This window comes from Ovis aries, chromosome 8 (assembly GCF_016772045.2).
Source record: "Ovis aries strain OAR_USU_Benz2616 breed Rambouillet chromosome 8, ARS-UI_Ramb_v3.0, whole genome shotgun sequence".
In the NCBI taxonomy this organism is placed as follows: Eukaryota; Metazoa; Chordata; class Mammalia; order Artiodactyla; family Bovidae; genus Ovis; species Ovis aries.
This window is the reverse complement of record NC_056061.1, coordinates 27,307,437-27,324,284: the sequence shown is the minus strand read 5'-3', so window position 1 is coordinate 27,324,284 and position 16,848 is coordinate 27,307,437. Positions and strand designations below refer to the sequence as shown.

The 16,848-nt window shown below is 34.9% G+C and overlaps 2 protein-coding genes across 4 annotated transcripts in view; one reads left to right on the top strand and one right to left on the bottom strand.

The window, feature by feature from the left end:
• The window catches only part of WASF1 (WASP family member 1), a 124,288-nt gene that overhangs the window by 79,090 nt on the left and 28,350 nt on the right, over window positions 1-16,848 (bottom strand). The window lies entirely within an intron of this gene.
• CDC40 (cell division cycle 40) overlaps window positions 1-16,848 on the top strand; it is a 46,207-nt gene that overhangs the window by 10,238 nt on the left and 19,121 nt on the right. Inside the window, exons 2-6 of the mRNA XM_004011208.4 lie at window positions 1,649-1,735; window positions 9,086-9,215; window positions 12,358-12,441; window positions 13,861-14,000; window positions 15,565-15,661. Of these exons, the coding sequence (XP_004011257.1) occupies window positions 1,649-1,735; window positions 9,086-9,215; window positions 12,358-12,441; window positions 13,861-14,000; window positions 15,565-15,661 (538 nt within the window). The remainder of the gene's footprint in view (window positions 1-1,648; window positions 1,736-9,085; window positions 9,216-12,357; window positions 12,442-13,860; window positions 14,001-15,564; window positions 15,662-16,848) is intronic.

Sequence of the window (16,848 nt, the reverse complement as noted above, 5' to 3'; positions counted from 1 at the left end):
GGAGTAAAGTGAGCACATGCACAGAGCTAGGTGAAGACAGAGTTGGTAAGGAGAAAGGACAGATTATGGAGGGTAAATTCTCAACCACTTAGATTCAAACTTTTTCATTTTATGATGGCAATTTTGTAATTTCAGCTTTACTGAAATATAAATCATATATGATATATAACATCCTTAAAAATTTCAAAATATAACTTGAATACCCTAATTAAAGGAAATTTGTTTATAACATGTTTGATATGTAAATAAAACATGTAGCGATAGCATATTTTTAATAGTAAATGCTTGAGACAGGACAATCCAGGAAGACAGCAGTGCCCTATAAAAACTACCCTTGGGAGCCATACTTTCTGAGAACAACTTGGTAACAACTTGGTAACGAGCCCTGCAGGCCTTCATTCAGCTCTTACCCTAAGCGGGGAAGCTACCAGAGGGTTTAAGAGTGAAAGAGTAACATAACCTGACTAATATTTAAAAGACTCATACTGGCCTCTTTATGGAGTGAGGTGTGGGTGGACAAGGGCAGAAGCAGGGACTAGTTCAGAGGGTATTACAATAATCCAGGTGCAAGGAGATAAGTTGGACTGAGGTGATAGTGAAAGAGGACTTTGAAAAGTGGGTGAACTCTAGGTGTCCTGAGAAGATAGAGGGTTTGCTGATGGGTTGGATGTACAATGTGAAAGACAGGAGTCGAGGATAACTCTGGCGATTTTCACCTGAACAGATGTAAGGGTAGAATTATGGTTCACTTAGAGAAGGCTAGAAGGAGTCACTGGAGAAGGAAATGGCAGCCCACTCCAGTATTCTTGCCTAGAGAATCCCACGGACAGAGGAGCCTGGTGGGCTATAGTCCATGGGTCACAAAGAGACGGACACGACTGAAGTGACAGCCACAGCAGCAGCAGCAGCAGGAGTCTCTAAGGAAGGAGAAACCAGAGGTTCCCTTTTTGAATATATTAAGTTTGAAATATCTATTAGACATCCTGGGAGAAAAGACGTTGAGCTCATATATATAAATCCCTGGAGTTCAGGGAAGAGATCCAGGTTAGAAAATTATAATTTATAATTGTTCATGTGGTGGGGTTATATAAGATAAACTACCAGTGATTCTCTGGTGGAGATGAGATTTTTATGTTCATTAAGTTGGAGGATGAATATAAGAGTTGACATAGATAATAACACATAGATTATTAGATTTAGAAGTTTTGGGCCCTGACACCTCCTTCTATTTCCTCTGCAGTCCCTAACCAAGTCCGTCTAGGTACATACCTAATACGGTGTGCTGAATAAAGAAGGTGTGCTTCTCTTGAATTTGGAACCAGAAGATCAGATGTTTTGAGTTAATAAAAAGGACTCTCTTTTGGACTTTCTTACTTTAAAGCTTTGAGTGGTATTGACTTATTTAGAAATTTTAATTTGTTCAGATGAGATAGTGCTTTGGAAGGAAAAATGTTTTGTTATGCATTCTAACCCCTATAACTTTACATTATATACTTTTATTAGCCCTTGATTATTAGAATGATTAATCATAAAGTACTAGTGTAATCTTCTTAAAATTGGTGTTAAGATGGCTAGTGTGACCTTAATGTAATTTCTAAAAATAGTAATTACTTGTCATATCTTTAATGTTCATTTGGTTTTCTTATAGGAAGATTTGGAGACTGGAGTTCACCTTGACCCTGCTGTCAAAGAGGTTCAGTATAATCCCACCTATGAGACCATGTTTGCTCCTGAGGTAAGAAAATGTATTAGATTAAGAGTGTATTTTGCTGAAGTATTTAAATTGTTGTTGTTTTAGTTGCTAAGCCAACTCTTTTGTGACCCCATGGACTGTAGCCCACTAGGCTCCTCTGTCCATTGGATTTCCCAGGCAATAATACTAGAGTGGGTTGCTGTTTCTTTATCTAGGGGATCCCTGACCTAGGGAACGAACCCACATCTCCTGCTTAGCAGGTGGATTCTTTACCACTGAGCCACCTGGGAAGCCCATACTTAGGTACATAAACAGTTGGTGAATTTTTCAGAGTTTTCTCATGAAAGTATACTGTTTAAACTGTCTGAAAATATCTCCTGTTATATGTTACTTATATCTCAATTTTAAAAAGAAGGGAAAATACATCCTTCTATTCTCCAAAAGTTAAATAGTACACTTTTGTAAGGATATATCTAATTTTTGGATGCAGACTTGGTTAACATCTTCCTCTCAGTGTTGATAAGGGAGTGTTACAAGTTAACCATGAGGGAAAAAATTTTGGTTGATTAGCATCATTAATGCATAGTATATTATGAAACATCTAGTGACAAATGCTGCTGTGTTAAACAGTAAAAAGAGATGCCATGCTGACGTGGTCATGGCTCAAAAATAGTCACACTGTTTATTGCTTGCTCTGAGTCAGACATCTTACGAATTCTTTTTCTTGATGATAAATGGTGATGGAAGCACTAAAAAAGCTGAAGAAAAAAAAAAAAACAGAAATAGCGAAAATTGTCGGAAAGCCTTTGTAGAAAAGATTAGATTTCTAGATATTTAGCCTTTAAAAAGGAGAAGAGTGCTTAATTGATAAAATACAGATGTCAGAAAAAGATCATTATAAAAAGTAATAATAATACCAGTTCAGTAGCAGGATCTTTCAGAGCACTTTAAAAATAGAGATGAGGAGCTGTATCTTATTGATCCTGGTGGAGAAAAAAGTACTTTTTAATGTTTATTCATTTTTTGGCATATAGCCATTGCCCTTTTTTTTTTTTTTTTGATATTTCATTAATTTTTGCCTGCTTAGGTTTCCGTAGTCACTTAAAATTTGGCAAAGGCGCTGTGTAGTGCAGCCCAGGATGTCAGTGCTAGTCTCTAGCTATTCTCTTAAGTGTGCAATAAGCAAAAATTTCATTCTCATGCTCTTGAGAGTGGTACAATTGTATTTTATTCCATTATCTCTTAAATCCTTATACCTGTTAAATTATAGGCTGTTTATGTTATTATTTTATATATGTGTTTTTTTAAATATAAAGTACTTCAGTTTAAGCCACTGAATTCAGAAAATGAGAAAATTTGAAAGTGACATGTGTGACATTCTTATGTTAGTGTATTTTCTATAAAGCCTGTTTTTCTTAAATTTTTAGATCCTGTACATAACTAACATATTGCTGTATGATTATTTTTCAAAACTTTCAAGAAAAATTCAAAAGGTCAAAAAATTTGGGGTGCTATGAACAAGACAGTAGGTTTATCATTCTTGTTTTGGGGTTATCAGTCCTTTAATCTTTTGTTCTCCCCCCACCCTACGTTAGGGAACCTATTAGATGTATCAACTGGTTTATGTTAGAAACATTTCAGTGCTTATTGTCAATAATTTAAGAAAAGAGTGATGAGACTAAAAAGTGAAGAAAAATTACAGTTTTACAAAGAAATTGTCTGTGACATAAATTACTGACTTTGAACTTTTTGACTAGAATCTGAATAACTTGCCAAAGTCTGGAAAGTGTTACCAGAGCTTTCCTAGATGAAATTCAAGTTCTCATGATTTGAAAATCCATCATTAGAAACAAGATTTAATCCCTTTCCTCATGCTAGTGTTTACCAGAGAGGATACGCCACATGTTTTTTTGTTTTGTTTTGTCTTTAAGGAAAAAAAAAAGAGAGAGAGAGAAACCAGACTGCTTTCTATAGTGTGTGTAACTAGCAATTTTTTTCTTTAATGACCAATACAGTCCAGGTTAACAACATGAGATGTGGGGCTACACAGGCCATTTATTAGCTCTTTTGTGATCTTAAATTATATTATTTTTTTCATAGGTAAAATGAAGATTATTTCTGTTTACTAAATTATAAAGATAAATGAGGTAATATATGTTGTGCTTAGGAGACTCTCTGGCACAGAATAATAAGCATTTAATAAATTATAGCCTTTATTATTGTTTATGTTAACATTGTTGACATTTGGCTAGGTAGGCCTTTAGAGGTAAGGTTCTAGGCAGAAGGGAACAGCATGAGCCAAATCACAAAATAGAAAGAACAGTAGTGTTTCAGTCATTATTAGTAGGGGAGAACAGACGAAGACTAGAATAGCACTTTGCACAGAAGGTGTTGCACAGGCTCTGGGGGCCAAGGTAGCGAGTTTGGTCTTGATTTAATAGATTAATTTTTAGGAAGATTTATTTTAAAGATTTGCATGATGGAAAAGAACAGGGATGGAGACTAATGAAATAAAACAACTACTTACTACTCTACGGCAGGTAGCGCCCTGAAGGATTTGTATGCCTTTTCTCCTTTAGCCCTCTCTACAACCCTATGAAGTACTTGTATCCCTGTTTTAGAGTGAGGAATATAACTGTGAGATTATAGTGCCTGCAGGTGCCATATTTGGGGATTTGATCATTCTTAACAATCACTCCGTAACTATGAGACCATTTAGAAGGCCACAGTGTAGTTCGCAGTTTTGACTATTATAAATCAGCAAATTGCTATTTTATTTTGGATCCACTTAGAGAAAAGTATATTTGTTAGCTTCTCTAGACTTATATAAAGCCCATAAGCCTCAGAGAGAATTTCAGACTCCTTTAAATAACACTACTTTTAAGAATAGAAGAAATATAAAAGTTTAGAGGGGGGAAATGCCAGTTACTGTTTAAGATCTGACCAGAAGGGCTGCTGTAAATATTAATGTTAGAATGGACTTCAGAAGTCAGATAGATGAGAACTTTTATTTTACAGATGAGGAAACTGAGGTTCAAGGTCATAGAACCACTAATAAAATATGCTATTGTAATGTTTAAACTGTGCTTATGTCTTACAAGATTGAGGTATTTTGCCAATAAAATTGAATTGCGGTGATCTTTTCCAAAATTGTAGAAAATAATAATATACTCTTCTCACCTTAAAATTGTTTATAAATGTTTTATACATTGATTACTGCAATAAATATTCATGAAAAACTTAGCAACAATCTAAGAATAATTACTTGTTCAATAATTTAGGGGTTTTTTCCCTATGTGTAAACTTATAGTTTTATTTCATATAGTCAATTTTTACTTAATGAAATTTCTTAATTCCTGTGATGTTATGATATACTACTAAGGCATACATGCCAAGTCACCTTAGTCATGTCCAACTCTTTGTGACCCTGTGAGCCATAACCCTCCAGGCTCCTCTGTCCATGACATTCTCCAGGCAAGAATACTGGAGTGGGTTGCCATGCCCTCCCTCAGGGCATCTTCCCGACCCAGGGATCAAATCCATGTCTCTTAGTCTCCTGCATTGGCACATGGGTTCTTCACCTCTAGCACCACCTGGGAAGCCCCATACTACTCAGGCGTCAGCCCTCAAGTACTCTGCCTGCTAAAAACGTGAGAACCACTGCCTTATAATACATGGTCTCTTAGATATATCAACTAATGCCTTAAATTAAAAATGCTTTTCTCCTAAGTTTATAAATAAAGCACTGCTTCACTCTAATGAAAGCTTGCTTACCTCAGAAACATTTTCTTTTTTGGTACAATGGCTAAATTAATACTTAAATATGTATATTTTATATGGGAGATTTACAATTGCAGTTGACTACAGTGTACTTCTCTACTGATGCTGGGAAAGATTGAGGCCAGGAGGAGAAGGGAGCAACAGAGGATGAGATGGTTGGATGGCATCGCTGATTCAATGGACATGAGTTTGAGCAAACTCTGAGAGATAATGAAGGACCGGAAAGCCTGGTGTGCTATATATATAGTCCATGGGGTTGCAAAGAGCTGGACACAACTGAGCAACTGAACAATGTACTTCAGTATTATCTGAGCTGAAAACTATTGAATACTCATACCTAATTAACTTGAATATCTATTTTAAAAAATCATTTGAATGTATATTTACACTTAAACTTGGTTAACTACCAAAAATTGAAAAGAAGCATTTAGAAATCAATTTTGTATATTTTTAAATAGGCATTGTTTTATTTTTTAATGGCTAACCCAGAATTAAGAGTTGCATATTCACACAGAACAGGAACATCTGGGAGAATAATTGGTAAGAGCTGAGCCCTGCTGAATAACATTCTCTGCCTTCTTCTGTTGACATTCGATATCTTTGAGATCAGCTCTGATGGCTGCCAGTAACCAGAAAGTTAAGGAGAGCTAGAAGTTGATGAATCCTACCCCAGGCAGCTGCCTATATCAGTGGAAGATTTTGTCATTGTTGTCACAGCTTCAGTGCAGTTCAGTTCAGACGCTCAGTCGTGTCCGACTCTTTGCAACCCCATGAATCGCAGCACGCCAGGCCTCCCTGTCCATCACCAACTCCCGGAATTTACCCAAACTCATGTCCATTGAGTCCGTGATGCCATCTAACCATCTCATCCTCTGTCGTCCCCTTCTCCTCCTGCCCCCAATCCCTCCCAGCATCAGGGTCTTTTCCAATGAGTCAACTCTTCGCATGAGGTGGCCCAAGTATTGGCGTTTCAGCTTCAGCATCAGTCCTTCCAATGAACACCCAGGGCTAATCTCCTTTAGAATGGACTGGTTGGATCTTCTTGCAGTCCAAGGGACTCTCAAGAGTCTTCTCCAACACCACAGTTCAAAAGCATCAGTTCTTCGGCACTCAGCTTTCTTCACAGTCCAACTCTCACATCCATACATGACCACTGGAAAAACCATAGCCTTGACTAGACAGACCTTTGTTGGCAAAATAATGTCTCTGCTTTTCAATGTGCTATCTAGGTTGGTCATAACTTTTCTTCCAAGGGGTAAGCGTCCTTTAATTTCATGGCTGCAGTCACCATCTGCAATGATTTTGGAGCCCCAAAAAATAAAGTCTGACACTGTTTCCACTGTCCCCATCTATTTCCCATGAAGTGATGGGGCCGGATGCCATGATCTTCGTTTTCTGAATGTTGAGCTTTAAGCCAACTTTTTCACACTCCTCTTTCACTTTCATCAAGAGGCTTTTTAGTTCCTCTTCACTTTCTTCCATAAGGGTGGTGTCATCTACATATCTGAAGTTATTGATATTTCTCCTGGCAATCTTGATTCCAGCTTGTGCTTCTTCCAGCCCAGCATTTCTCATGATGTACTCTGCATATAAGCTAAGTCCAAGCATATTTAAATTTTCAGAGTGTGTTAAGAACAGCACCACAGCTTTCAGTGGCTATGAATTTGGGCATATCCCAGCCAGGAGTAGGGCTTCAAATCTAATTGTCCTTTCAGCCTTTCAACCCTTCCTTGAAGCCCCTCAATAAGATGGTTTGATTAAAAAAAAAAAAGAAGAATAGTAGCACAAGATATACTTTACTGGAATATATGGATCTATATTCTTATGGAAATCATAGTTCTTAACACTGAGAATTTTTTGTAAAAAATGGACAGTTTGACATGTATGACCTGTAGAAGAATTATTCTCTTTTTGTAAAATCTTAATAAAATTAGACTATGGAAATGTACTTTCCTTTTTCAAATCAGAAGTTATAAGCATAATGATTGGTAATTAATTATATGTGATAGGAGTAATGATATGGGCAATGGAGATTTTTATTGTTTTAGAATTTTTTTTATCTCCAGAAATATCACATGCTGCTTTGCAGATGTTAACTGGCTATAGCAATTAGATCATCTGGAAAACTTAAGTTGTTTCATTATCTTTAATTTTATGAATGTTCTTATTTTTATAATAAATTTAATAACTGAATGAAGTTAACTGTAACTTCCAGCATTCCACAGTCTTGATTTTTTTTTCCCGCTGCATTTCCACCTATCAGCATAGGAAGAAATAATAAGGGCTGCGAAGTCTTGTCCTGTCCTACATTTTAATTTAGAATAAATAGTAATAAAATCTTTATCTATAAATTAGATATCTTAAGATTGAATCATTTTAAACCTAGAAATGGAAGCTGTCAATAGAAAGGAATATTATAGTAATTTATTTTCTTCTAAAGCAAATAAAATTACAAGGAAAATCTAACTTTTAAATTCAGACTTCTGTGCATAGTGTAATGTTGATATATAGAGAACACAGCATTCTGGTTAAGAAAAGGTCAGTAGTTTATATTTATGGCTCTGGAAGTATATAATGGAAAAGGCGGTTTCTCATGATAGTGACCTAAGATGTTCTAACATCAGAATCTTTCTAACATCATGACAGTTCTAACATCATAACAGTTGACCTGTATAGTTCTGTGGTTTCCAAAGTGGGAAGTTCATTTTATTCTTTATTTTAAAACTGAAAAGAACTGAATTTTCCTAATACCTTTATTAATAGCATTAAGCAAATTACTGACTCCGGGCAGGTAAGATATGTCATCTTGACTTTCTTTTTCATTTCTAACATGAAAAAGAGAATACCTCTCTCACTTTCCAGAATTTGTGTATACATCAAATTAAATAACATTTGGAAAGCCATTCTGGAGCTCAAAACATTGTAAACAAATAGGTAATAATGGCACTATTTTGTGTAACTTTCATAGTGTGACATTTCAGAGTGGAGAAGTTGTGTTTACATTTGTAGTGTCTTTTCCTAGGGACTTTTGCAAACAGTTTACTTTTATTGTCTATTTCCTCTCGTCAGGCTCTGATTAATCTTTCCTTCATTAGTGCTTTCTATATGCCAGACAGTATGGAAAGTATGAGGGTTCTAAGTCTGCACCTTTGAGAAACTCATAATCAAGTAGCAGAGAAACGTGTGTGTTTTTAATTATAGCACCACTCCAAAAATCCCCAAATCATGGTTTAGACAAAACTATAGTGAGTTTCAATTATCTGGAGCCACACTGTCAAATGGAACTTCCTGCAATGGTGAAAATGTAGTAATCAATAATTGTATGTGGCAGTTGGGCTCTTGAATATGGCTAGAATGACTGTAGAACTGAATATTTTAATTAATTTAAACTTAAATAGCTGCATATAGAGTGAGCTGATTGCTCTCCTGTGCTAGTGGCTGACAAACAGTGCTAACAAGCCACTGACTGGTTGTCCTGAATCATGTGAGGGAAGCAAGTCTGCAAATAGGTTAATTGGCCCCTGATAATTTAGAGTTGAAAACACACTGTGCAATAATTCTACTCATTCTATTGAGAATTTTTTCATTGTTTTTTTCCTCATAACATTGCAGTTTGGACCAGAAAATCCCTTCAGAACCCAGCAAATGGCTGCCCCTAGAAATATGCTTTCTGGATATGCTGAACCAGCCCATATCAATGATTTTATGTTTGAACAGCAAAGAAGAACTTTTGCCACTTATGGTAAGGTGATAAGAGAGTTCAAGTTAAACCTTATTAGAAATGGTGTGTGTGTGTGTGTGTGTGTAATAATCAATTTTATCTTCTGGCTTTTTAAATTTATTAATCTGGATGCATTGAAAGGGTAATATGTTTTCTTATACATATCTGTAAATATACAGATGGGAAGGTGCACTAGTATTTTTAGCTGTCATTCTAAATCTGCTCTGATTTCTGAATACTAGAAATATTCTTAAAAACAGTCTTAAAAATATAGTCTTAAAAATAGTCTTAAAAACAGAATGTTTTCTGTTCTACTTTTTGATAGCACTTCTTACTGAATGACTGTTATATGCAGATTGCTATTGAAATTGGTTAATAGCAGGATAGACTGAAGAGTATTCTTGCCTGGAGAATCCCATGGACAGAGGAGCCTGGAAGGCTGCAGTCCATGGCGTCGCAAGTGTTGGACATGACTTAGTGACTAGAGAAAGAGAGTCTTAAGAGTTATATTTTTATTTTCTTATGTACTGGTTGACTTCACTCTCTTTCTCAAATCTTCTCTCTGAAAAGTTTTCTGTTGATTACTGAGGGATATCAAGAAATGGAATGGCTAGAAGTTAATGTGTATACAAAGCTGGGAATCCCCTCTGAAAGAAGATGTAATAATGTCTTTGTTGTTGGTTCCACAGAACAGAAGTCTGGTCACTTACATCAGATTTGTTCATATTTGGTGGTGCGTTTTCTTTCTGTTCCTATAATCTACATCTGTAGGTTGAGAGATACATTGATCACCTTCTGCTTTGAAGAACTTTTTGGTAGAGTGGTTAAGCAAAGTAACTAAGAATGTTTTTATGCCCGTTGTAGTTGTAATCTTTTTCTGTCCTATCTGCCATTGACTTCCATTATTTTAAGGGAGGGCCCTGCAAAAGTTAAGAAAGCAGTATCATGTGAAATATTATGTATGTAGTGATGCTTTTTAATAATAGTTGTTTTTACTAAAAACTGACACAAATTTTAAACATTTAGGAAAGAGGGAAAAAAGGTTACCTATAACCCTGTTATACTAATAGGCCTGCTTTTAGTGAAATTTATTCCTCCAAGTCTTTTTCATTATACTTATTTGTATTATAGAGCTATAATCCTTCTAAACTGAAAATTTTGCAGCTTGCTTTTTTAAAATCAATATTCTGTCATAAGCATTTTTCAGTGTTACTTTATAACCTCAAAGCTTATTATTTTTAAGAGTTATGTAATACCCACTGATTGGTTTTATCTCAATTTACGTAATTATTCTAATGTTGGAAAGGGTTTTTTTTCTTTCCCTAGTTTTTAAAGAGTGATGTAAACTGATTCACTGAATTAGTTTAGAGGTTTAGTACAAATAGTCTTAGTTGTTTATCCACAATGTATTAGAAACTGGTTGTAAAAAAGATTGTCATATATTACATTACATTTCACCATGCCAGGGTTATAATGGACTTAACAGGTGACAAAATTCATAGCAAAAGACTCTATACCTCTAAAATCTCCAAAAAGAGTTCAATGACACTTCCAGTCCAACAAAATAAATGCATTGTACCCATTGCTTATATATAAGAGATTCCATGTAAACCTAAAATATATGTGCAGTACATAAAGATCAACCCTATTGCATCATGAATTTATTATATCCTAGCCTACAATAAAACTAACATAAAGATTTTGCATGTTTTTTTAGACTTTAGAAAGAAGGGCCTTAAGCAATAGCTTAGATAGTTTAAATCTTTAAACAAGTAAAAAGTCAGTGCAGAGACCTACAAAGTTCATACAGATACCTACTTTTCTTAAGCTATCTTATAGCAAGAGTAAGCATTTAGAGCTATTCTGTTTGCTTTAGACCTAGATTCAGAAATAGCTTATTTGGTGGGGGGGGGGGGGGGGGGGCGGATAGCTGGTATTTTTGTTTTGCCTCTTCCATCGAGAGAGAGTGGGCTAGGACACAGAATGAACTATTTTGTGAGTTAAAGACATAAAAAGTGAATGTGGGATATACTATGTTAGGCAGCCTGGAATAAAAGGAGTGGCCCCTTGGAAACTAAGAAATGTATGGTCTTATGAAAATCTTAGAACTGAGAACCATTTATTTGAACTGAAATTAGTAAACAAGTTAACCACCTCAAGTTTAGCAGTTTTTTTTCCCCCCTCCAGGTAATAAGCAAGTATAACTTTGTGTTAATTTAAAAGTTTTACCATTTTTTCATGAAAAATTCTTGTCTAACTCCAGATAGTAATTCCTATCTACTTGTTTCCTCTCACTCACATATGGAATGTAAAGCTACAGACATTTCTGTTACCTCCTCCGATTTGCTTAGTACCAGGGAGCAAACCTTCCTGATACCTTGTACTAGTGTTACCTATGAGACATGAAGGAGATGGCACAGGAATTCAGCATTACCTAAGTCTCATACTTATCACTCTGTAACTCTGCTGTGATAGAGAACGAACATTAATCCTATTTTTCTTCCCATTTTTAAATGGTTGTAGCAGTGTTATAATCTAAGTGTATTATTTTATCTAGTTTATCACAGCTGCCTTTATTCCTTATTAGGGAAGGTAGTCTCATTTATTGTATCATCCCACTCACTTATGCTACTGTTTTGTTTTTAGCTCCCGTTTTTGGTGTTTCTCTGAGTTCTTTGTCTCTCAGTGGTTTGTGTGAATTCTTTTGTCCTATTCTTCCTTTTCCTCTTGGCTTCCTAGCCTGTTCCTTTGGGTTAATGATTCTGAATAGAAACATGCCCCAGGAAGAATAATTGGTCCTCAGAGTATGAGTGGACAGTTGAATGCGATAAAGTGATAACTCTTTTGGAGATAAGCTCAGAGAGATCCAACACAATGCAGGCCTGTAAAATTATCTTGAGCAGCTTTGCCTCTCATAGGCAGCTTTACAATTGAAAATTTGGTTTGCTTTTGATAGAATTATTGTTATGTACATCTTGATGATAAAAGAAGCTGTGACACTTTCAGAAAACAAGGAAGAAATAAAGTCACAAGAAGACAAACAAAAGAAACTGTTTTCAACATCTTGGGAAGGAAAATGTAAAATGAGTAAATGTGCACAGAATTAAAATGAATTGTAAATGGAAAAAAATGGAATCAGCAATTTGTACTTTTTTCTTTTCAGGTTATGCATTGGACCCTTCATTAGATAATCATCAAGTGTCTACTAAGTATATTGGTTCTGTAGAAGAAGCTGAAAAAAACCAAGGTAACTTATTTGAAATATTTAATATCAAATATACATAACTATACTTATTGTTTGTAAGTTGACTTTGGAAGGTAGGAGAAAAAGTAGTATTTAATTTAACTCCTGATTTTTTTAAACTTGAGACAGTTAGAGTGAAATAGTTTAGAGCAATGTATTTATATAGTTAGTTTAGAGCTTGCTTTTGCTCCTTACTAGGTGTGTGGCCTTGTAGGGAAGATAGTCATACCTGTGGCAGGGAGGGTGAGATCTTGGCACAGTGCCAACATTGTAGAAATCATTTAAGAAACGAAAATGAATGTATAATTTTAGCAATTTATTTCTCAACACAAATGTAAAGTTCCATTTTAACAGAGCAGAAAAAATATCATTGTGCATATCTGGAAATTGCCTTTAAGGATTGCTTTGAAGCTGAGTTTGAATATGTATTTTAAAACATATGTTTGTGCCTGTGTTCATTTTGTACTTACTATAAGACAAAGCATCATACTCTAAATGTTAACTTGCCACAAAGCTCATCAGCCCCTTGGAATCTTATACATAAAATGTTGGATAGAAAAAGAATATGCTATTTGTATGAGGGCACTTAGTAACTATAGCCTATATGATAAAGCTGCCTTTGGTTTATGAGCTACATTGTTGTAAAAATAGGATTTTAACAACCTTTTGTTATAATACAGCCTAAAGGAAACTGATTTGAATTAACATAGGTAAGTTTTTCTTTTTGTTAGACCTCTACAAGTTACATCTTTATGTAGCTAAATTCTCAGTTAGCAGTGAAATTTTGACTATGGCTCTAGTAAACCTTTCTTTTTCCAATTTAATGACTACACACAGCATGCCACTTTCTACTGATCAAATGAGAATCTCAACTAGAAACATCGTCTTTTCTTCCTGTTAAGATTTATGATATTAGAGGTCCAGTTTAGATTGAGTTCACTTAGAAGAAATACAGATTCTTGTGAAACCTTCTTTATATTGTTGCATTATAATATAGCGAAGCAAGTGAAGCAAGGAACAGTTATTAATGAAATTTTATCTAATTCGGCTTTAAATGAGAAATTTGTTTATTCTTGCTTTCAGAGATAAATTTTTCGTTAATTAACATTATTAAATTGCTGTTTCTTTCAGAAAGTGGTAAAATCTACTGATAAAGGGTCTGTGATTAATTAAAAAGATTGTGTACCATGGCATGATTACATAGCTGAGTCTTTTTTTCACATATATTAGAATTTGTAAAATACTGCAGTTGCAGCAGTAGAAAGCTGCTTTGCCTAGAAGATTGAGTCTCTCTATATATAGCATGAGTCCATATGTCTGGATTCATATAGGTTTTATTTTGTGTCTTAAATAAATCTGTGAAAGTGTGTGTGTGTGTGTGTGTGTATCTACCCATATTTGTGATTTTTTTTTTTAATGTAGGTTTAACTGTGTTTGAAACTGGTCAGAAGAAAATAGAAAAGAGGAAAAAATTTAAAGAAAATGATGCATCTAATATTGATGGTTTCTTGGGACCCTGGGCAAAATATGTAGACGAAAAAGACGTAGCCAAACCTTCAGAAGTAAGCGTTGACGTTTTTCACTGCTGGTTCAACTGTATGCTATGTCTCAATGAAGGATATCTGTGTTAATAAATGAGGTTTCCTTAGAGAACTAAATGACTCATCAGAATTTCTCTGCCTTAGTTAACTAAGAAAATACTATAAGATTTTAAAAACAAGATTCCTTTGTTTTTCTTTGGAATAATTTTTGTTTATTTTTTTCTGATCTATTTTCTTCCATAATTTTAAGCTAAAATACAGTATTGAACAATTGGTAATAAAAATCACCTTGATAATACTATTAAGGTGCCATGGAGGTTGCTTTTCTGATACCAATGTTCAGCTAGTAATTACAAAATGAGCCTTTCTATGATTTTAGAATTGATGATGGGGTTTTTTTTTTTAATTTTAACAAAGTAGTATATCTATATATACGTTTTTCATAATATTATGAAATTTATAAAGTAAAACTATAAAACCCTACCTTGCCCTCTCCACCTCCTAATCCTACTGTCTCTATGAGCCAGTCCCTATTCTAGGTCTTAGGGATACAGCAATGAACAAGATTAAGAGAAAATCCTGTCCTCAGGATGCTTACTTTCTAGCTCTATCTCATATCCAATTATCTCGGTAATACACATATGCTGCTCTTTATTTATTTGACTTCTTAGTTACTATAAGGATTTATCACTACCCTGTCTTCCTTTTGGATCTTCCCTGGTGGCTCAGACGGTAAAGTGTCTGCCTACAATGCAGGAGACCTGGGTTCAATCCCTGGGTTGTGAAGATCTCCTGGAGAAGGAAATGGCAACCCACTCCAGTATTCTTACCTGGAAAATCCCATGGACGGAGGAACCTGATTAGGCTACAGTCCATGAGGTCGTAAAGAGTGGGACATAACTGAGAGACTTAACTCACTTTATCTTCCTTTTGGGTTTCCCTCATGGCAGAGTCTGGTAAAAAAATACATATATATCTGCCTGCAATGCAAGAGACCCAAGTTTGATCCCTGGGTCGGAGAGAGCCCCTAGAGAAGGAAATAGCAACCCACTCCAGTACTCTTGCCTGGGAAACCCCATGGACAGAGGAGCCTGGTGGGCTACAGTTCATGGGATCACAAGAGTTGGACATGACTTAGCGACTATCCACCACCACCCACTTCCTTTTACTGCTCTTCCCGTAAAAGTTGTGTCACAAATCTATAGTCATTGCTTACATCCTTATGACTATTAAAAGCTGTTTATGAAGAACATTGTTTACTCAAATTCACTATATTTCTGGTATGTACTAGATTTTCTAATTACTTCATTTTTTTCACTTACATAATTCCATAATACATTAAATTACTCCTAGCTGTTCCAGAAGGAGAGGTTTTATATTAAATGAGTAAAAGTTCAAAAACACTGTGTGTTTAATGCCATTTTGCAATCTGCCAAAGAGTTGAGATTGTTATCCTGGGAGACATACTTGCAGCTATTGCTTCACCAAAAAAGTGCACCTCCTTGTAAAGAGTTTATGATCAGCAGTGGCCAGGATGGGGTTCTGGAACGTCCATTTTTAAAAATTCACTCCTTAATTTCCTTAGGAAGAACAAAAAGAATTGGATGAAATTACAGCAAAGAGGCAGAAGAAAGGCAAACAGGAAGAAGAGAAACCTGGAGAGGAAAAGACAATCTTACATGGTAATATATTTTTTATGCCTCTTCTTTTTTATGATAACCTTTCAGATATTTATTCTGTTCTCTGTTCATATATTAGTTACCTTTACTAATCAGCTGCTGGGAACCATTATATTAAGAATTATATTGGACAATTTGCATCCCAAAGAAATTATAGCAAACTCTTCTGTGTTAAAATTAGAGATAGCCACAGATTATTTTTTTGAAGTACTAATGAATTTTTTTTTAAAGATAAAGGAGATTATGGTTCACAATTTGTTCTTCCCTAAGGTAAAGTTGACTCTTTTTGGCATATAATTAGTACCCCAGTCATTTTAACCGTTTCTTTTTAACCCAAGCCAAATTTTCTCCAGGTGTGATCACAGTTCATAACTGTTACTAAATTATACTTATAAAGAATAAACTTTGTTTTTCAGGTAAGTAGATTAGAGATTTACATGCTCATACTTATTTTGATTTGCAGAAGGAAATGCATATTCACCAAACTAAATTATAAATATTTTAGACTACCTGGTTATATTGGGGAAATTATGTATGTAGTGGTTACCAGACTATAAAGAATAATCCAGTTCAGATAGTATTGATTAATGTTATACCACTTATCAAATATATATTTCATGAGGTCATATTTAGTTTTAGTTTCTCAAGCTGTCGTTTTATCTCTGAGGAGTCTGTTTAGTACTGTGTGCTTATAGTCATAATAACAATAACAGCCAACATTTACTGAGTACTTACTCTGTGCAGCATGCTACTAAATGCTTTGATACATATTATACTATGTCATTTAATTCTCAGATGTGACTTCACTGTAAATCTAGTTTAAAATAGCAAAGAGATTGGAAAAGGAACCTGGAATGGCATAAAGGAGGAAAACAGGGGAAAGGATAGTTGATATACTTTTGTTTTGTTTTAACGTCCGTTTAATCTTGTTTTGCTTCTGATTCTTTGCCAGTGACTCATAAGGCCCAAGTGTTATATAATTCTCTCAATAATTATACTGCAGTGGAGTCTTTTGTACATGCTACTAAAATTGGATAAAGGAAGTAAGAGCTTATTTAAAGGTCTGATATTCTCTGGAAATTTAGGGATTCCAAAATACTACCTCTGATTAAAATAATAGCAGTGATTTCAGGCAGTTAAATTTTAGCTGTCTCTTGGTCTTAAAATCATCAAAATAGTATTACCTAAAT